Source organism: Pagrus major, chromosome 6, assembly GCF_040436345.1.
Source record: "Pagrus major chromosome 6, Pma_NU_1.0".
Classification (NCBI taxonomy): Eukaryota; Metazoa; Chordata; class Actinopteri; order Spariformes; family Sparidae; genus Pagrus; species Pagrus major.
In genome coordinates this window covers 27166970-27190078 of record NC_133220.1, presented here as the reverse complement: position 1 = coordinate 27190078, position 23109 = coordinate 27166970, and the positions used below count along the sequence as shown (strand labels likewise).

Here is a 23109-nt window from a genome sequence, read left to right as displayed (position 1 = left end):
GGAGAAAGAGCATCTTGAACAAGTAATTGAATGAGATGAAAGTGAGGGGGAAAAAACTGTAAATCAATATTTCCATCCCCAGTGAAGCCCAAGAGAAATTAAAATGTCTTTAATCAGAAGAGTGGAAAGCCTCAATATTCGTCCAGCCTATCAAAAAGAATTCACTACACAGCCTTCAAGGAGTCCAGTAATTGTCTTAGTATAAACTCTTTAAATTGATTTCAATAGAATCTGCACGGTGTGCTTCACAACTGCCTCGAACTAAACTTTACCAGAGACAGACATAACAAGTGTGTGATCTGCTTTAAAACAGCTATGATTGTCACTTTGGTTGTGATCACTGTCACCAGTGGATGGCAGACAGAACAGACCAAGTGAGAAAAAACAATGATTGGGTGAAAGAAAAACACTGAATTAATCCTACCTCTCTGAGAACTGTGCTCCTGTATCCTCTGTACAAGCCTCGGACACCCTGTTCAGAGACAACATATACATTATTACAATCACAGACATCACTTCATTCAATAAATAGAAAAATGTTTTCCTTTAAGAAACTGTCAATGATATATCAATATCAATAGCATGAGCTCAGTATTTAAAAACAATGACAAGATGAAAAGTTTGAAAATTAATTTTAAATTAATCTGTGAAATCTTAACATGGAAGAATAATCCTGATTTTTGACTCTCATTCCCAACTCGTTAATTACTGACGAGCTGGAAAACCCAAAGTGTCAGTATTTGACGAGTTAGGAATGAGAGTCAAATCAACTTTTCTTCCAAATAGGACCTTTAAAGGTGAACTATGTAGTTTTGGGGAAGAAATGTTAATCAGAAGAGAAAGATCTTCATTGACTGATTGTTTGTGCCTAATCAAACTAAATAAACAAACTCTCTTTGTTTTCATGACTGAATCAACTGAATAAACAAACTGACCTTAAAGGACAACACAGTTTCATACTGTTTTACTTTGTTTATATTTGGCGGACCCTGCCACCTTTCTAGCTACAAACAGTGATCTGGGGACCTTATTTTCCTCTGAGAACAGCTTATTTAATCAGTTATGGAAAATATAAATATTTCTGGGTTTGTACTATAACTTCATTATTATTGTAAATATTAAAATTCTGAGTTTGAATTTCTTCTCCAAAACTACATAGTGCCCCTTTAAGGCTTCAGTATGCTCTAACAGAAGCACTTGTCGGATGGTCTAGCATCCTCCTAACCCACCAAATCATCAGGCTCCCAGACAATTAACTTGGTGAGCTGATAGGAATGACGGCCAGAACTACTAAAAAAAGATCAAAGTTTTAATAAACCAGAGTTATCCTTGAAGAAAATGCCTAGACTTGTGTGTACCTCTTCTCTGAGTGTAGCCAGCAGGATGTGGTAGGTGGTGGATGATGGGGAAGCCTGGGTCCTCTGTTTGACCACCTCTGTGGGTACCCGGATCAGACACGCCACCTACAGGATGGAAAGAGCGAGAATAAATAGACACTGTCTGATGGTGTTGCATGAATACATAAAATATCAATCTACCGCAGATGCCCTGTGGCTGTACATGATACCATCCTGTGAATGTTCTCACTATGTGGCAGGTGGCCATGATATGGCACAGCCTTTACATCGAGCTGGCAGGCTAACAGGGCTTTATTTAGCATCCAGTTGGGCCAATTAACAAACCAGTGTGTACAAGAGGCATGACACTGGAGCAACAGGTAAAAAGGTCATCAGGCTGACTGTGTATCTGTGTCCACAGAACACACGCTTCCATCAAACACGCTGATAGATCTGGACACACATGCACACCTCAGTAACCACACTCCCCGCTACAAGTTCCAACCCATCCACCATATGTCAACAAAAATATGGACTGCCAACAGCTAGTGAAGATAGACATGAATATTTATGCTTCATAACTCCCATCGCCCTAAAGGCAGGCAGGCACAGCTGCCCACCTGGCGACTTGATTTCCCATTTATCCTGCAACGGAGCGGAAATACCGGCTAACGGCAAGCAATCTTACAGAGCGATTGGTGAGCCGCCCCCCTGCTGTGACTCCCCTTGGTCACACAGATGCCAGTCTGCCGGTGCCACCCTCGCCACAGCACCGTGATGTAGGGGAGAGGAGGAAAGAGAAGGAGTGATGGAGGCAGTGCAATAAAGAGGAAATTCACTCTTTTTCTGTTTTGTTCCATCTCCATTCAGCTATCCATACTGATTTACTGTTTGGGCCCCATCGGAAGTTTTCGAGGAGATGGGCCCTGGAGGATCTATTGCTCTGTGAGGAGGGGAAGGCTACCCCGACAGCTGCTAGAGGGCTCACTTCTATCAGCCACTCGTCCTTCTTGTTGTTTCCTCTGCCAGACACCAAGGACACCTCATGAGCAAGAACGTGGTTATACGTGGGGCATAAAAGGAGAACGGATAAGTCAGCAGTGCTGGAAGTCAAGTGAGCTGGAGAAGACTTAACAGATGCAACATGTGAAACAGCCCCAGTTCTTGCTGTGTATGTCGACTGTTGTTTATTACATGGTCGATTTCTCAGCTTTGTTTAGCCCTTCATTGTATCACTTTTACTTCAAGACAATGTAACTTCTTCTTCTATTCAATACACAGCGAGCAGATAAACTGCATTCTTTGTACATAAGAGCAAAAGCAAAAGAAAATTCAGCGCAACACTTATTGGTATTTCAGGTGAGTAGGACTACAGCTGCAACCTAACCACGGAACAACAGTACCACCAAGTGGCCAAATTTTCACCTGCACCACCTCCCTGTGTAACAAATCTGGCTGCATCCATCTCAGAGATCTCATTTGCCCTCCCTTTGGTCAAGTTACCATTTATAATACATTGTACATCATGTTTTCCCCCGAACCAATTCTCCAAAGGACCAGAATAAGGCAGCTAAATAGAAAGAAAGTGGCTATGACAAGTAATTACTGACGTAATTGGATGTGGGGCCTGGAGTTGAGACGGCTTTTCCTCTCCTGTCACCGCAGAGGGGAAGGCAGAATGAGCCAGAGATTATACCAAATAAATTAGGGACATTGTTTATTTGGGAGTAATTTGCGCGCCTCGGGTTGGGGAGAACGATGTTGAGTGGATAGAAGATAAAGTGGGCAGCCTCCGAGACCATTTCAGATCTCTGAAAACAGCAGAAAACGGGGGAACAATGGTGATGAATCGGGGCATGATAAAGTAGGACTGGGGCTTGGAAGTCTGGATAATGGAGTTATATCATGCGCGGCGATGTATAGATAGTATTCCGCTAAATTTGGAAAGAAAAAAATAATTACAATCAAGAATGGACGAATTAGATAGATGTCCATCATTACAAGTCAGGCTGTCAGGATGACACACTCCAGTTTCTTTACCTACTTTGATTGCCCTTCTTTAAGTGCTTTTCTCTGGCTTGTAAACTTATTATGAAACCCATTGGCAGTCTTTTGGATTCCTGCTACCATTCATCTTTATTTACAAGCTGTTGGATTCGTCAGGTGGCGTTAATTAGGAGGCAGCCTGCCTGTGATTGGAGCCTTTCAGTTTCCCCTGGCATGTTGTTGTTAATCCAAATGACAGAGCGTGTTTTCAATTTCCAGCGCTGGCCGCTAAACAACAAGGTAAGCGGCCGGCGCTCAATCATGGGCGAACAGCAGTAAGGAATGGGAAATTAGCAGAGACTCACAGCACATTATGGGCATAGCCAGCGAATCAATCCACAGATTGAGTCATTACATCCCTCCATCCTCTCCTTTTTTACCGCTCACGGGCATCAGGACACAGTGGTCAGTCAATCAGGACCAGGATTATCATGTGGCACCATGAAGATACAACAGGTAAGAAAACATCTGAAACAGTTGTTATGGGCCTCAATTATTTGGATTTATTTGTAATGAAATAGCCTGCATTCACCACCACAACAGAAAATTTGCCAAAGAGAAACTGCTGCAGTCACACATACAAAGATAGCCTAATTTTACCAACGCCCAGACCAATAAACAAAATAACTCCAGCTGAAAAATCTGCAAAACAACTTAATCTCATACTTGACGTGCCTCTATCGAGCACAAGACAATAAATGGAGCTAAACAGGCTTGAAACCCCTGTTACATCTGCTGTAAGACTAATCCAGAGTCGTGCCCCCCTTCAGAAGGCAAAAAAAGTTAATGCCCTTTGCCCCATAATTTTCATTAAAAGGGACAGTATGTAATAATTAAGATCAAAATATATCTTTAAAAAAAAAGTAAAAACATCAACAGAATGTGAACAAATAACAGTTTTGGCGTCATGACGTCTATTTATTGTGTGGCAGAGAAGTAACCAGCTAGCCCTAGCCCGTCCCAGATCTAGGCTCCTGTGCTAGCAGTGTAAACACCAACACACATCTGGTCCCTGAGCTCCCAGTCTGGACCGCTAACTGCACAGCTAACTAAGCAAACTAGCTACAGCTGCTACAATTAGAGGCTGTTAGCTAGGGTGATATGCTGCTCCTTATTTGCTTTGAGTATGAATTCAGGTGACAGGTGACTAATTCTTACATATCGCACCTTTAATCATTAACAATGAAAGGGAGAGCAACTCATAAAAAAGGATCAAAGATGAATTTTAGTGAAACAATGGTAAGCACAATAGTGTTGCAAGCTCTTGTTTCTTTATTCTCCTCAACTTAGTTTCACTTCACATTGTTCCCCAGCTCATAGGAAAATAGTGCCTTCTAACTCAGAACCCTTTGAAAGCCTGTATAGACAACTACATCTACATCTCTGCCCCTGAAAGACAGGATGTGCCATCATATGCACCAAATTCCCATGGCTTAACTTGGTTTGTGATCACTCGCCCAATCCTGGAAACACATCTTATTACCAAGAAAGACTGAATTAAGGGTCGAAAAAGGAAGGAAGGAAAAAGGGGACGAAAAAAGGTCATGAAGAAAAAGGAAAGAGATGAGGACACTGCGTATCTCCAAATTTGAAACAACAGCCAATAAATCACAGAGCGTGGCGCTGCTCAAAGGCGATGCATGGATTATTTCTCAGTGCCAAGTTAAGTGGCTGCCAGTTTCTACCCCCAAAACTCCTCCCTCCTGCTCCCTCCCTCTCGCTGTCCCCCTATCTTGTCATGTCACACTGTATTTTCCAGTACATCCTCCCAAAGACGTGTGGTGGCGAGGGGGTGTTGGTGGGGGTTTATAGATGCGAGAGAAACCCGCCGCCTGGCCTTGACAAATGAGCTTTCAGGGCAGACGTCGAGCGAATGGGAATGAAGATAAATCTGATCTAATGGCTGGATAACAGCCTGCTAGAGCCTGACAGACGCCATCAGCTTACACATTCTTTATGGGAGCGTCCCACCACCACAGTCACACAAACATCAGGACACTTCTGGCGGGGAGAGGTGGGGTTTCTCTCATTGTCTTGACCCTCCTCTAGTTCTTCCTGTCTACAACTTATGAGTGTCCTCCTCTCTGTCCTCCCTGTCTCTGTCCTGCTTCTGTTTACAAGTTTAACCAAGCGTTAAGTAGGTTAATATAGAAATGATATCAGTTATTACATTCTAAGACCTCCATGCATCAGCTCTAGTAGACTTCTGCTTTATATCTGTGTTTTTAAAAGCACACTCTGTATGTCCACCATCATATAATCCTGTATCTAATAATCTTATTTAGTAGTGATGCACAATATTACTATTATCTTTTGGCTGAAAAAAATCCTGTTTTTTGGTTTTGAACTTTGAATTTATTGATAAAATTATGATTACTGCAAGTTAAAACTCTCACAGGTATTTCACATACGGTGATTATTATTATGGTAAGGCATGTTCTTGCTTTATATGCTTAACCATTCCTCCTTCCCCTCGATGAACATCTGTTAAACCCAAGGATTGACTATTTTCTGTCTTTCAATTCCCCTCTCATACTTTATGCAGAGTGACAAACCCCCTCTGGTATGATCATCACAGACTTTGACTGAAGTCCACATCCAGCAAGTGAGAGTCAAGTCAAGCACATCATCCACGGAGGGAGACTTCAGGATGGGATTAGCAAGGTTATAAGTCCCATAAAGCTTCTGTTGCAAATGTTGCGGAGTGGAAACAGTTGGTAAAACACAACTAAATGGACTCCTGGGGAAAGGATCATGGGTTGATGAAGGGGTGGGGTGGGGAAGTCGGACGAGGACCAAAATAACAAGTTCTTCTTCTTTAAGTCCCTGTGTGTCAAAGCCTGCCCGCACCCAGCTGTTCCCAGCAAAAGAGAGACAAGCAGGAGGAAGAGAAACACAAAGAAAAACAAGTGACCCTGTCTTACACTGGCAGAACAACATATAATGCAGAGGGGAAGATGAAACATAATGCTAATGCTGTACGGTTAAATATAGCCAAATAAGAGAACTTTAACTGCTAAACAAACTTTTTGCCACATAATTAAAATTCTGCTCTGAATCATGAAAAAACACAGCTCTTATAGTCACAAAGTAGATGGTAGAGAGGCAGCACATGAGACGATGAGTTGTCTTTCAGCTCTGTCTCTTCAAGGTCCCCCTCCTGAATACTCAGTCTGCCCTGATTGGTCTGCTCACACACGCCTGACCACTGCTAACAACAACAGAGCAGCTGTGCTAAATCAGTTGTTACGTGCCAAACTAGCTGCTAGGGATACATTATGCAAATGTGTGACAGAAAGTGAAAAGGCGGGACTACTGACGAGGGGTTTCAGGCACTTCTGGAGCAGTGCTTTCTGTGGGAGAGAGGAGATTCTGTAGGTGTGGACTGATATTTTACATGCACAAGAACCTATATGAAAAGCTGATTTAAGGGATAAAATTAAAAAGCTTTATAGGTCTCCTAACTGACTGACTCTGCCCACCATGCTCAGATTATGAAAAATGCAAAGCAATGAGGGATTCTACTATTTGAGGAGGATTTCTACCTCACAAATAATAAAGCATCATAAACAGTGATGGCAGCCCTGGCTTATAGGGAACAGACACTGAACTGAGCAGGTACCGTACCTTCCAGGTAGAGTCTGATCTCCTCTCAACCTCAACTGTGTGGAGTCACCATTTTGAAAAAGGGGCTTTACAGCACTGTGATCATGTGACTGATGTGAGATTCATGTTGTATTCATCATGAAGTATGCCTTAAAAGGTTTAGCAGTGAAAGGACTAATATATTACAGTGTGAACATGCAATGGAAAAAATGACTTAAAATGTATGAAGAAGAGACAAAACTACGGCTGCAACTAACAATTATTTCAGCTCTTTTTACAATCGTTTAGTCTATAAAGTAAGAAATTACTTTTAAAAATGGCCCTCTCTGTTTTCCCATGGCCATATTGACATCTTCAAATTATTTGTATTGTCCAAATTCAAAAGGTATTCAATATACAATGAAATAAAATATAGCATATCAGAAAATCCTGCTGGTTGGATTCATTTTCTATCAATCAACTTATCAATTATTCGAGTACTTGTTTCAGCTCTAGACAAAACAAGAATATTGCACCCACTTGGCCCGAAGTGAGTCAAGCTTATGTCAGAACCTCAGTGCGGTAACTTATAATTAAAAGTCATTAGCGAGGATTGAGGAGACACAGAATCGTATGTGGCAGCCGTTGCATCATAGTGCGGCTGTTTGGGCCTTGCACAGGGCAGCACCAGGGTAGGCCTTTCATGGCTAAGCTTGCAGATTACTCTCTTTGAACAAGACGTATCCAGTTGCCAGAATGCAGTGGGATACCGCCCCTGCTCTGCTCAGCTCCGCTCCTGAGGATTTGTGCCTTTGATGTGCTCAAATCCAGAACAGCGGGAGAGGGGTTAAAGGTAGCTGTGACCCCAGCCTCACCTTTGGCGCTCATCCGGACCGTGTCGTAGACAAAAAGTTTTTAAAGAATGCGCAGATTGTTAAGCGCTTTGTTGCTGCACTGATGTTGACAATCGCTCACTACAATTATTGAAATTGTGCTAACATGAGAGTTGCACATGGCATTCTTCTCAACACTGTGAGACTTTACGACAGAGATAAACTCACAGTGAACACCCTCCCATGTGGAATAATCCCATTTCATAAACATGCAAAGCTTGGCCAAATTACATCCATCCAAAAGCCATGAATACTGAAAGCCTACGATTTTGCAGAGAGCCATGGTGGTATAGCAGGGGGGCATGCCTCTTTTCCATACCCACCATCCGTCTACCCCCCGCTTCATGCCAATGTGAATACGCGTGGCCCCCATATGGCTCAGATTCTGTGGTTCACTGCGAGTGATTTGGAGAGGATGGGCTGAGGAAATTGCGCTGCTGTTGGTTTCAAGCCCCAGTTCCCCAGACTAAATTGGCAGAGTCTGGGGGCCTGAGCTGGGAAAGTAGATGAGTCAATAGGCAGTAATGAGATCTTATTTACCCAGCTAGTGGGGGAAATGCTGGGAGAGTCCTGAGGAAGCCCCCTTAACTCGCCCAGCTGGACCCCGGGGCCTACAGCCAAAACCACATACTTGCCCCCGCCCTCCTGCCCTGCTACTCCCTTGCATACTGGGCTATGAATTTTAGAAGGCAATAACGTTAACAGACATGCCGATGGTGTTCATTTGGGACTTACAGTGGTGGGAAAGAAACAAAGAGGGAAGAGAAACAACAAGTGCACAGAGCAGATGGCCTTCTAAGAATGGAACCAGTGAGAATGAAGAAGGCCAAGTTGAGAGAGTTCACCAGCGGAGCAAAAGAGGATCAAAAATTCAAATGAGAGTTTGAAAAAGTTGGTAGAATAAGGGACAGCAAGACTTACTATTTCTCCCAGGGAGGCGGCCAGCATGTGAGTGACAGGTGCCACGTGTGGTGCCGCAAGCACTCCGCCAGCACCGAGCAGGGACTTTGTGCAGTCGTAGGTGACAAAGAAAGCAGCGGCTGTAACCAAGCAGAACCACAGCCATTTAAGGCCCATTAGTCAACCAGCATACAGCAATTAATATCCCTCACTACCACTGACAGGGGAGAAACTGAGGTGTGGGCATGAGTGTGTATGTGTGTCTGTCTGCGTGGAGAGGAGGGGGGGTAAGCTGAGAAAGTTTAGTGTTTTTCCTGTGGACAGAGTTCAGTACTTTCTTACTGTCACATACATTCATCCTGCCAAGGTGTTGAATTCATTCAGATCGGATATTTAATTTAATTACATGACTCAAACATCTCATCTTTATCAGTCTCTCTCTGTGATATGCTCATGAAAGTCGTACTGATCCATCAAATAGTCATCTGATTTATGCAAACGTTTGATTGAATGGTCTATTGATTATCTTGTGCATCTATTTGGACACTACAGCACCCAAATAGTTGCGCCTCAATCCAAAGAGATTCTTCAAATTATTTTGTATTTATAACCTCTCCCATTCAAAAGTGTTCTTGGCAATAAGGTGGACATGTAGAGCTGCAATGATTAGTCCATTAATTGATTTGTCAATCAAAAGCAAATGTATTGCTTACCAACTATTTTGATTATTAATTTGCGGTTTCAGTAATTTTTTGAAGCAAAAATCTTAAACATTTGCTGGTTCCAACTTCTTAAATATAAGGATTTGCTGCTTTTCTTTGTCATTTATCATAGTACATGAAGAGTCTTTGGGTTTGGACTGTTGGTTGGTCGTAAGAAGCAATTTGAAGACGTCACTTTGGGCTCTAGGAAATTGTGATGAGCATTTTGTACAATTTTATAGACCAAACAATTAGTCAGGAAAATAATCGTCAGATTAATTGAAAAAGGAAATAATCATTAATCTCAGCCCTGTTGAAATGGCAGACTGACTTGGTGCATTTACAATCATATTAAAAAAGTTGAAAAAGTTTGTTAATGGATGCAATGTTGTATTGACTTACACTCAAGCTGACGATGACAAATGAAATGCCTGCCTATGGAAAGCACTGAAATACAAACACTAATAAACTGTTAAAAAGATTTTTGTTTTTAACAGTCTAGTCACGTCAAAACCATTTTAAGAAAAGCTTCAGAGCATAATTATGTCATTAAGCAAACTTTAAAAGGGAATTCCTGTATTTTTAAACCTGGGCCCTATATTTACATGATTTTGACAATCTAGATGAGGCAACAATTGTAACATCTTACCTCACCAGATTTGAGAGTAAGATTTCTCTTCAGCCTATTAGTGGCAAAAACAAGTGCTTTAATGGACGTACTTTGACGATCTGAGTTGCCCCAAAGGATTACATTGAAGACGTACTAAGGAGATCTACTGCACCGATTCCAAAACTGTCCCTAAGTATTAAAATCCAGGTCCTCAATAGCTGTAATCCTACATGACCACAAGCTAATTCCTCAAAAGTTAGAAACAAAAGAGTCTGATCTCACCAAAAACAAATAAAGAAGAAAACTTTGTCACCACTTAAAAAGATTTAATGAGGATGCATACGAGTCCCTGCCTGATACTGCAAAACAAAGAAAAGAAATAAAACTAATTTGTTTGTGAACTACTAAACTGACCTGTGCAACCCAACAAACGTCCACAAAGTTGCACTCTTACTCATTATCAAGTGCCTGACTTTAGGCCTGACAAGAAAACAAAATAAATTAATGAGCAACAGTTAAAATAAGGTCCAAACAGCCAACTCAAACAGTTACTCTGTGGATGTTACGACCAACACAGTGCGAGGTTAGCTTTCAGAATGACTCCACACGCAGAAGAATTGTAGTTTTTGGTATGTAGCTCGGGAGAATGTCAGTTAAACACAATACTGAACAGTGAACCTTCATCAAACCACAGATCCAACCATCGGAATGAGCGTCGTACCATTAGGGAAGGAGCCGACAGCAGCAGATGGGACTCCAGCGTAGATGCCCCTGAAGCCCCCTGCCTTGTAGAAGCCCTGCTGACTCTGCAGTCTTGTCTTAATGGTGTCCAGGGGGAAGAGGGTCAGATCCACGCACATCCCTGCACAGCCTCCTGCCTGGAGAGACAACGATCATTTTGTGAGATGGAATACATGCTATACATACTATTACACCAGTGGTGGAGGACATAGAGATCTCATACTGCAACCTGCATTCATTGTTTTTTTTTTGGCCCAAGTGTAACGCAACAAGCTGTAAACCCTGACACATTTTGATTTTATAAAGTTGATATAGTGAACTTCTTATCAGCTCCCTGTCAACATATCCAGCAGAAACAGGGCAACATTAGGAATAATTAGCATGATTTTTATTTGCCACCTCACATACAGTATGTTGACTCAATACTCACTCTACATTTAGCTCACTCTGTACCAACTCCAATGAAACATTTCTGGCTCAACAGCTGCAAAATGCTCCACTACATTCAGCAGCTAGTTGCCAGCTTTGTTTGTTTGTTGTTGTTTGGCCCTGGGTAGGTAGTGCAGAGGGCTTTATCAGAGCTTTCATTTGCTTTAAGTAACCGCAGTATCATACTGAAAAATATATATATTTTCAGTAAAGCAACATTATGTAACTTAAAATAACGGCTTCAAAATCATGTTGATGGTACAGTGTACAGTCATGTAACAGGGTGAATGGTGTCTCTGTCTCAGCCACTCCGCCCCCTATCACTTGTTTCTGCACTATGTAACTTCAGTGAGAGGGTAGGATCACAGTGTTACACATGATTACTTCAACATTCAAGTTTTCAACACATAATATTGTGATGATGTCATAAGTTTTGTTTGTAGTTAGCACCTACATTACATCTGCCAAACTGTTACAGACCTGGGATTTGTATTTACGACAGTGGTGTTGCACTCAGAAACTGTGGGGGGTGCCAAATCTCACAAAATGCTCATTTCTACATAATATTGCTTCAACCATGGAAAAGTTGTCTTTCATTATTTTATACTATTGAATCACTGCTGATGCAGTACGGTGTAAGAACCATTTTAATGTCGCGGCTGGCCTAGGTGAAAATAATTTTACCTTTTTTATTTATTGATAGGTCGTTTTATCTGCAATAGCGCATCCTCATTTATAAAATGACAATAAAATGAACTCAAATAAATGCAATGGAGTAAAGAGGTGGAGTAGAACTTGAAATGTAGTGAAGAAGAAGTATAAAGTCATGATGACAGGGGAAGGTTGTACACAGTGACAATAGATCATTTTATTTATACTGCTTTTCCACCAAAATTAGTGGGTCTACATAGGTTTTTTTTCAACGCAGGTCAGCCCGCTAAAAAGTGCCTATAGACCCCATTCCCACTTCCCACAGGCAAGGCAGCCTGTCTGTGATTTTTTTCTGAAGCGTCACATTGTACGTCACTGACATGTGCACCGGAAACTGTTGTACCAGAAGAGAAAAGAAACATCTGTAAAACGGTGGATAAATTATTTTGAGCATCACAACCCCCCATGAAATGACTCATTTCACTGTCACAATTTGAGTCATTCGGTCCAATTACATTTGGAAAATCTAGAAGAACTGCATGATTAAATTATTTTATCCTCCTTTAAGTTAGCCGGCTCGGTTGGTGATCCAGGTATTTTCATAGTCAGGAAGTCAAACTTTTTTGGCTTCAAAACACCACGGAGCAGCTTTCATAGGACTGAAAAAAAACCCGGGTCTTCTTCAGTCAATTAACCTGGGTGTAAATACCGAGTTTACTCAACTACAAGTACCTTAAAAATTGTATTCAAGTATCTACTTATTATAATACTTGTTACTTACTGTGCACTTATATTGACTTTCTACACTATTACCACTACACTTTACATTATTATTAATGTGCAATAAGACAATAAAACATGGTAACTGCCACATATGTCTTCTGTTACTTTTCAGATTTTTCTTAAACTCGTAAAAATTAAGAAAATAAAAGTTGAGGAAAAATAACAATAACAATATCCACAAGAAGTGTTTGAATAAAGCTTGTTCTTGTCTTAAAGTATTCTACTTTATCTGTGATAGTACTTACATGAACTCAGTTACATACATAAAGTCAGACTGGTGCATTATCTTTTATAATGTCACTTGCTGAGCTAAGTTAGCTCGTATGTTAACACTTAAAACACATTAACCTGTGGTAGCAGGAGGTTATACCATGGACATAGTGTTACACAGGCTCCTGTGGTCTAAACTAGCATCGGTTCTTGCTTGTCTGACATTTCTACATTTCGCAAATAAATTCATTCTTTAGTGTTTTTTGAGCAGAACACGAACACATACGTACCCACGCATTGAGCTCTCATGCTAAATTGGTCTTCAGCTGCAAGTAACCGACACAACGTGTTTGAATGTGGTTAAAACAGAGGAAGGCTGAGGGAAATATTAACATGTACAGAGACAAGTTGTACTAGAATTGCCACCTTACCACCAGGGACGCGACAAACTCTCTTCTCTCCATGCTCCGCTCTCAAAATCCTGTCTTGTCAGTCGAGTAGCTCATTAAATTCACAACTGTTGAGCATGTTTCTGCCTCCACTGTAAACAAAACATGCCTGTCAAGGACGCTGCCATCTTACTTCCGCGTGACGCCATGACGCACGCTGCTACTCGCGTGACGTCAGACGCTTTTCACTGAGTACATTTCTGTTTCTGGTGTGTGTAGACATGACAAAGAAAAGAACAAGGCCAAGAAATCAATAAAAAGAAAAGTGTGATTGTAATTGTTAGACATATTGACCCACATTATATGAAGACACAGATATTAATTTTACAGTTTATTCATGCGGTAACTGATCGGAATACATTTTTATTTTATAACTAGTTTACTCTATTCTATATTATTACTATTTTTATCATATCATATTCTTCACTATGCAGCTCAGGGAGATGTTTTTGGTGCTGCTGTTTGACGTTGTTGCACTGTTGTACACAATTACAATAAAGACTTGAATCGAGGTCGAATTACAAGCTATTTGGTAAAAGATCTACTACGGAAAACTTACATTTTCCCTCTTGACACTTCAGAATGATCATGCCACAGGTCGGGTCTCAGGAAACTCCAATATATTTTCTCCCACACTAGGAGAGTGATGCTGCCATTTGTTGCCTGTAATGTCCAAATGGGGCGATGGATGACACACCGCTTGGATAAAGACTCAAATGTACAAGCCATGTTAAAGCTGAGCAAAGGTGAACTTGACCTGCTCCACTGCCGAAACAACTTTCTCTCGAATTTGTCCGTTCCATAAGTTTCAATGGAGCTGAATGAGACACGTACATGTGTAATTGTGCCTTTACAGAGTGTACTGGTGTTTCTTTGATTGGTCTCTGTGTTGAAAGAGCAGCCATGATACAAATGCCCTGTCGTTTGACAATGCTGGCTGTCTGGCTCCCAGAGTCTCCAGTCTCTGCTTGTCACCTCTGACAAAGCCAGAGAAGGAGAACAGAATGAGGTTAAAGGAGCAGAGCCACCTGAGGACGCAAAAGCACAGTTCTGATTGGTTACAGTCATTTATTTTAGCCTTAATTGCTTTGAAAATCTGGCATTGATTAAGTTTGATGTTTAAATTTATACCTTAAATATAATATATATATATTTGTGTGATGACCCAATGCAGTGTTAGTGATATCAAACAAAGTATATAAGTCATGAAAATGTGCGTCTGTGACCTTCCTTCACACACTTGTGTTGCCATTCCATAACCGTAGTCCCTGCGTCTCACCTTTCCCCCGTGGTCCTGTTGAGTGAGCGTGCTCAGGTGAGTGTGTTCTTTTCCAGTGACACGCCGACTGGGTTATTTATGGGCCGCTGTCAGCCAGGCAGCGCCTCCTATTAGGGAAGAGCAGGCGAGGGGCCACCACCTCTTTATTCAGCCCGGACCCAATGATGTCTGGGCTGAGTGCGCCCAGTTTGAAGCTCGGTGCCCGTCATCCATCTTGTTGAAGCGGGTCTCGCAGGGATCCCATTGGATGCGAGCCCCAGCTGGACCTGGACTGGGTTGCTGTCTCCGCTGCCTTGATCTGTATGTTAGGCCCGAGGACGCAACAGCATCACTTTACAGACACTTTGTCTTGATGCAGGGCTCCATGAGATGGACTTCAGAGTGTGAATCACTGCACGCAAGGATTTCTTTGTTGCTGACGTCTATTTAGGGATGTTATTTAAAGGTACATTATGTATTTTTCTTGGGGAAGAAATTTTAATTGGGGGAGAAAGATCTTCGGCGACTGAGTTTTTTTTATGCCTAAACAAACTCAATAAACAAACTCTCTTCGTTTCCATGACTGAATTAACTGAATAAACAAACTGAATTTGAAGGACAACTCGATTTCTATTATATTTGGCGGACCCTGCCACCTTTCTAGCTTCAAACTGTGTTCCGGGGACCTTAATTTCCTCTGAGAACAGCTTGTTTATTCAGTTTTGGATGTAGTATTACCTCATTAATATTGTAAATATTAAAATTCTGAGTTTGAATTTCTTCTCCAAAGCTACATAGTGCCCCTTTAATCATGTTTTACTCCTCTGAACATATGCAGTGGTTATTTACTGTGGCGCTGTCATCATGCTGGTGTTCTTACATTACTGCAGATCCCAAGGGAAGACTTAGGCTTTAGTCAATACAGCACATTAATGCTATGCCATACCTGAAATTGATTTTTTTTTTTCGGTTGTTGTCGAGAAGTTTGCAGTGTCCAGAGTTCTGTCTGTTCCATCATGTAAAGCCATTCATCACCCTGTCACAGCACGTCCTTGGTTGTTGGGACTTTTGTCATTTAAGCTCTGTATTCCTCGAAGTCTCAATGGACTGTGTGCCAACCTTAAGGTGGCATTAAAAAAATAGAAATCGTACAAGTTTCCTAACAAGACTGGACCACCTAGAGATTGTTTTCCCAATAAGTTAGCGACTTAGAGAGATTTTTCTGGAGCTTAAAGGGGTACTGTGTAGTTTTGGAGAAGAAATCCAAAGTCAGAATTTTAATATTTACAATATTAATGAGGTAATAATACAAACTCAGAAATATTTGTTCTCTCCATACCTGAATAAACAAGCTGTTCTCAGAGGAAAATAAGGTCCCCAGAACACTGTTTGAAGCTAGAAAGGTGGCAGGGTCCGCCACATATAAAGTATGAAATTGTGTTGTCCTTTAAGGTCAGTTTGTTTATTCAGTTTATTCAGTCATGAAAACAAAGACAGCTTGTCAATCTTTCAATGAAGATGTTTCTCTTCTGAATAAAATGTATTCCCCAAAACTCTGTACCGCACCTTTAAGGAAGCAGGTTGTCTGTCATTTATTTATTACTTCAGCAGCGATGAAAATCTCACCTTTTACCTTTCAACACTAACAAGCTGCTGATGTGCTCCTCAGCGACTTCAGCCAGATACGTGTCAGAGGCGCGGCGTACAGTTTGAGGCCAAGAACAACTCAAATAGAGCTGAAACCGGTCTGCGCCGACGAGGTCCGTGACTCTTTGATGAAAGCCCTGCGAGCAGCCGGTGAATTCATCCACAGAAGTTCATTTAAAGCTGCCTGGATGAGAGTAGGAGTGCTCAGTTACCCCTGTGTAAGGTCAATGAGAAGCACCCAGAGTCTGGGCAGATTTGCAGGGAGCACCATTGATCTTGACCCACTCAGAGTATGATCTCAGAGATAAAAGGGAGGAGACGAGAGGGGAACTTATTCACTGTCAGCCACAAGTCAGCAAAGGGCAATTCTAGCCTGCAGGCTGTCTTTGAAAAACTGAAGGGCAAAAGCACGGAGGATTAAGCCACAAGGTGGGGAGGGAGAGCAATGCAAGCCGCCATAAGGGTTATTGTAATAACACAGAGCCAACATCTATTGGTTTCGCTCCAATAGATGTGTGTGTGTGTGTTAGGTGACAGCCGGAATGAACTCCGAGTCAAAAGGTTATGTGACTTGCGCAGGTGAGAGGGTGTTCAGAGTTCCACCTGAAGTTTGGAGACACTTTTAGTGCCTGTTTGTGTTCGTGTGTGTGTGGGTGTGTAGGTGTGTGTGTGTGTGTGTGTGGTTGGGGGGGGGGGGGGGGGCAGATTGCTTACATGTGAATTCTTTAAATGAATTTTCATTAACTTCATTTTAAAGGCCCAGTTGCTCCTTTGGACACCATTACAGACCAACAATTGTCTTTTTTTCCCCTCATATGCAATGTGAGAAAGCGCCATCTGTAATGGTCATTATTTGTGAGCTGAGAGGAACACACATCTTGAGGCTGACACGGCGATATTATTCATGAGACAGGGTGGTCGAGCAGCGCGGTAAACTTCAGCCCGCTACATAACTCCTGCTCATTAGGGCAGCCTAACATTTGCATCATTAGGACACCGCAACAGCAGGGGTAGGAGAAAATGCGACTAAGCGCCTTTCATATAACTCTTTGTTTTTACCCTCAGGATGATAGGCTACATGAGTCCGTGACAGGGAGGGAGAGCAGGAGGGGAGGGAGTGATGCTCCGAACCAAGAGAGGAAGGGAGGTGACAGGAGGAGAGGAAGGAGGGAGGTGAGATAAAGGGAGTAAAGGAGAAGAGAAAGGTTAGAGAGAAAGAGGAGAATAAAAGAACATTCATTATAAATTCACTGAATCGACAAGCTGTCAGGCTGCGCTGCCGTCCATGTAGCGTATAAGCCTCTGCTGCACTATTGACTCCTACGTCACACCCAAAACTTCTCTCTCCTCTGCTCACCTTTAGTTGCATCCATATCACCTGCTTCAGCTACACGCTACCCGCTCTCTAGATTGACCCCCGAGAGCCTTGCAAAGCCGTGTCATCATCCCATCTTCCCCTTCCCTTTTCTACCCCTCTGTCCTCCTCATCCCTGCTGGAGCCACCAGTGAAATATGAGCTGCCTGTAGCATATTGATCCCATGCCTAGCTCCTGCCTAAAGATAGATAGATCACGGACAAGGCAAAGCACTCCTGATGCCTCCTCCTCCTCCTCTGCAGAAGCAGCAGCAGCAGGAGCGGTGCCAATGGCTTCACTGGTTGATATTGATCGCAACAATCAATTTCACCACAATGCACGCTGATGGATTCTGTGCTCCTGTTGTCGTTGCCTCAGTGAGAGCAGGTGAGCTGAGCGAAGGGCTGTCACACAAGTAGAGCTGTGATGGCCTTCGATTGGTCAGGACGGGTGTAATCAGCCCTGTCTTATAGCTGTCCAGCGGGCAGGGTCCACAATAGAGGCGTCAGCTGTCAGGACCAAGTTCACACCGTTAAGACAAGCTTTTAATGTTATATGTCGCGGGTCAAGTGTTCATTTTGACACAACAATTTAGTTATATTGCAATATTTATGTATTTACTTGCTCATACTTTAAATCATTATAATGGTCATTGTGACGGCTCAACTACATGTCTCGCAGGTGGATAGATGGAGTTGAGCCTCCCCAAACCATTTCATTTCACATTACATTTCAACTTTTTAAGTATTGGTCACAAATATATGAAAGTTAAACAATGTTTCTATATCACAGTGACTTAATGTGTCATTAGTTATGAGCTGAGATCTTTTCTGGCTGCCTTTCCTTCTCATATCTGTTACTGTGTCCTGATATGGCATTGCCGGCTCCAGCACAAGGGAGAGCATTGGCATTGACTATAGACTATGAATTACACCAAATTAAGTGAAAAAATACAGTTTGTCCATGCCCAGATGTACTCATCGGGATTTATAGGGGAAGCACAACATCTTACATCTAACCTTAAATGTGTAATTCAATAAGAATTCGGTTTTTAGCAAAAAAGCAAGATGGATGGAAATGTTGTTCTGTTGATTTACCACTTGGGTTAACACTTTACTTTACTATCACTACTTTTCTATCACTGTACCTTCTTTGCCTCCTCCATCAGCAGGGTTCTTTCTTTTTTGCAGTGTAGAGTTTCCACGGTGATTCCAGTTGTTCAACCATTATCTTGGGATAGCAATGAGGAAAACTATGCCTCTTTCTGTTTTGGTTGCACAACGAGAGACTTGCTTCCTTCGTGCTGTAATTCAACCTTCATTTTTCCAGCATAGTGTAGTGAACGTGAACTATTCTGTGTATTCTACCACACTGTGCAATCAATATGCTCTTCAGAATCTTAACTTAAAGCAAAAAAGTTGTCTATTGCGAGTTGAACTTAACTTAACTTTGCAATGTTTCCAGTACCCTGGTTTATGATTAAATATCTCCAATGGTATTCCAATCAGCCTCAGCTGATTAGCAAATGTTGCTAACAGGTTAACTAAACTAAGATGGTGCACAAGACTGACTGGTGTAAATATTTCTTTGTCTCTTTGTCAGTCAGTTATCTCACTGTGTTCATTGTCCATGCTTGTGGCTCATTGTCTGGTTTTGACCTCAGCTCATATGAGGCTACAAAGAGCTGCATTGTTTTGTCCCATTAACTGTGAAATGCAACGTTAAAAGTGCATTCAAGTTGAATGAATTTCTTTCAGATTAACTTGAAATTTTGGTGACACAGCCTTTAATTTGCACTCTGTCTCTTGTGCCTGACTTGCTTGGTTCCTCACAATTACGGACTGTATTATACATAAATATTGCCATTTGTACCAGAGTGGCAAAGCATTTTTTAATAAATGAATAAATGCATAAGTAAGAATGAAAAGCTAATATTTTAATATTAATATTTAATTGAATAGAACTACGAAAAAAGTTTTTCAAGAAAACACAAATATGTAAATGAGTCTTTTCATCAGAAGCCTTAATCCAGAACATTTGGTTTCCTATTATTGTGTATCAGTATTTGTGTAATATTTAGCCTCACAAATCCTGATAATTTTTTTTAACGTGTCTGAGAGCAAGTGTGATTCGAGACAGAAACAAGCCAACAGGTTGAAGCAGGAGAAATGACCAGCCAGCCTCCTCAAAGAGAGCAACTCACGCAAAATTATCTCGAAGGAGATACGGTATCTATTCATCACAACTAGTGTGGCTGACTTCCTCCCTCCGCTGGTATTAACTGACTGGCCTTTTCACTGCTCTGGTTCCTAGTCACAGATGACACTTGCATTTGTCATGGCCTAAGTGCTGAGGAGGAGGTGAGAGCAGCTGAACAACAATACTTCACAAAGAGCTGCAAAATGAATCACAGGAGCTTTGTTTGCAGCTTCCTGTGCCCTTTGATAAATCACTTCACCGAGTCTCCCTTCTTCATAATTCCTCATATAGCTGCTTTTTGCATTTTCTGTGAAAGAAATACTGTTCTACCCTATTGAATACACACATTTCAATAGGTGTGATGGCGGAGAATGGAGATGCTTCTCATGTATAAATGATAAGACAAAAAGGACAAAAAACACTTGAACTAAGATCAGAATTTCCTTTGACTTTTTCTTCTTTTCTCTCTTATAACATAATGTGCTCCTTTCCCATTAGAGAACACTTTTGTGTGATGTGAGTCACACACACCTCGTTGACTCCACTAATGCCATTCTGTCTTTGTGTCTGCAGTGACAGATATCCCTGCCAAGCCTTATTGCCGTCTAGTGGCTGCTGCCTCGGTGCTGCTTTATCGCTCCACAAAGCCTTGTGCAACACTGTACAGCTTTCTCATGCATGGCTTTGTCTCTTTTTAAGACTCACTCTCTCATTTATCTCGCACACTTGAAAGTCACAATGGCCTAACTACCTTTCCTCTTTTTGCCTGGTGTTACTCCATGATCTGTTTTGTTCTGAGAAGTGAAGAAACTCGTGATGATAGCTGATCATTGACACTAAAGGTTTGCTGTAGTTGAGGAAGGAGAAAGTTTTAAATACTTTGAAATCACATGGGACATTAAACCCAGTTTGGATCATTACACCACCGCTATCCTTATTTGGGACTGTGTTATTCACTGTGTGCAAAATTCTTCCTCCTGAAAAGCTCAGGAAAGTGGCTGTGTGCTTTGTACTGAAAGTGGGTAGTTAACCAGACGTGCCTTTTTCCAAACAACTAGAACTGGGTTTAGACAAAAATTTTGAAATGGTGTCAAGGCTCAGGACGAGCTCCATCACATCAACTGACATGGTGCTTTCAGGTTCTGTCAGTGAAAAAAAAGTGTAGTGTTAAGTGATAGATATTATACCGTTGCATCCTTCGTGGCCCACCGCTTCCCAAGATTCATTGCGCGCTGGTGGCAGTTAAATTTGTTTTGCCAAAATCACAACTCCTTCGAAGAGTGCAGCACCCAAATTGAGACACAGCTATTAACTGCATAGAGCTCAAGTCGGGTTCGGAAGTAAAAAAAAAAACAGAACAGAATGCCTTTTGAGTTCAGTTCAGTCTCGATTAGAATACAACTTCCAATTTAAAAGAAAGTTCATTTTAGATTCTCTTTCCCAACTTGTCAAATACCAACGCATTGAGTTTCCAAGTTTGCAAAATTGTACTGATGCTTTGGGATTGAAGGTCTGGTCGGCCACCACCCCAAAGTATCAGTATTTGATGAGTTGGGAATTCTTACAAATTGGACATTTAAAGTTTTAATCTGGTAAAAACAGTAAAATAGTTTGAAACCACTTCCGATTCAGATTAAAAATGTAATTTAAACTTGCCTTCTTACTGTTTGGAACAAGCAAGTTTTAAAGTGCGGTGTCTTCCTTGCCTCACTCTGGTTCATCACGCTGTTATGGGCCCATTGCTGCCCCCTAAGGCTGGAGGACAGAAGAAACCACTGCAACTACATCTGCTGAGAACCACAGATACAGTAGGTGTTTTCCCCCCATTGGCATTGGGGTGTAAACAAGTGTGAACCCACCATGACGTCACCAATTGGTTTGTGGACTACCATTCTAAAGCCTCTTATTTGGCATTACAGCTGTAGCCATCTTGGATTTTGGAGTGACCATATTTGTCTTGTCTGAAAGGATACCCTGCTATATCCTCTATTTGATCTGAAATAGGACCATAATTCACAAAATAAACATTATTCCATATTGAAGAAGACTTGTAACTTGATTGAGACCATAAACTCATTAGGAAACTATTTACTGAGGTCATAAAATCAAATGAGAAGTAGGGTAATTTTTTCATAAGCTTACATACAATTGCTTCAGCTGTATCCATCAGGAGCATCTTCGGCACCTTCATCGCAAACACTGCCTCCAAAACTCATGACATCTCCAACACCAACCTCTCAGATCTCGGTTACAGAGTCAACACTTAGCACTCACCATAGCACAAGACTCTGTCGACCACCTCTAACTATCTTTCATGCTACAACCACCAGCACCAGCACATTTGGCTTAGTTGTATTCCCCTGCTCATGTTTCAATGGATATACTTCAAATCAAAACCTTACCACATGATGATAATCCCGCCGTTTCTCTTTTGAACACACAGGGCTAAAACTTCTTTCCTAAAAACCACCTGTGCTGCACCAAGTAGGATTTTTACTACTACTACACCTGAGAGTGCACTGCTCAGTCAATATCCACTAGTGCTGTGTGCGTCTGAGAGCTCACAGTTGATGTGAGGTCTGTCAATAGCCTGTACCGGGCTGAAGGCCTCTGCAGCCCAGGGACCACATCTGAACAAGTAGTTTTCATCTTTGCAGGCGGTCATTCCCGCCAGGCAGCTGCAGATGGATCAATAACACCAGGTCCCCTGTCTGAGCCACAATAAGAAGTCTCTGAGTGGCTCTTGTGGCAAAAGCATGTACAGATCTATTCGGTTTGTACGGATCGATCCTGGACATGGACATCAAATGGGAGAGGAGTGTGCGCTGCGTGTATGAGTGTGTGTGAACTCCATGCAGCCATCTCTATCACCTCCTCTGTAGGTCAATGAAGACGGAGGAGCTGCATTACAGTAAAAATATGCACAAACATGCTTGGCAATCCAGTCTGTCTGTAGAGCCTAATAGAAATATGGATCCGCTCTCGTATGCTCCCTGTCACACTGACATTTGATTCATCCCTTCATGAGCTGATACAATCTGGCATCGGCGTGACACACTGACACTTTGCAACGCTTTAAGTCACAGGAGACGCTGACAAATTGTTGGCACGGATGTGAAAAATGTTTTTCATGCCGCCGGGAAACTCGTGGAGGAGACCTATTGTCTGAGCAGGAGAGATGACGCTGTGAACATTAGTATGGCCCTCTTCTCCCCACATTCACCTTCAGGTTACATAGCAGGAGAACTTTGTGTGGAAAAATTAGAGCACCATCATCCAAACTGTGATAGTGATCAACTCCACGCCCTGTCGCAG

General features: G+C 41.9%; 1 protein-coding gene across 1 annotated transcript in view; it reads right to left on the bottom strand.

The window, feature by feature from the left end:
• slc25a26 (solute carrier family 25 member 26) overlaps positions 1-13443 on the bottom strand; it is a 57877-nt gene extending 44434 nt beyond the window's left edge. The window contains exons 1-5 of the mRNA XM_073468392.1: positions 13318-13443; positions 10794-10950; positions 8783-8901; positions 1359-1463; positions 425-472 (exon numbers count right to left, since the gene is read on the bottom strand). Of these exons, the coding sequence (XP_073324493.1) occupies positions 425-472; positions 1359-1463; positions 8783-8901; positions 10794-10950; positions 13318-13350 (462 nt within the window). The 5' untranslated portion in view covers positions 13351-13443. The remainder of the gene's footprint in view (positions 1-424; positions 473-1358; positions 1464-8782; positions 8902-10793; positions 10951-13317) is intronic.
• Between the last annotated feature and the right edge of the window lie 9666 nt (positions 13444-23109).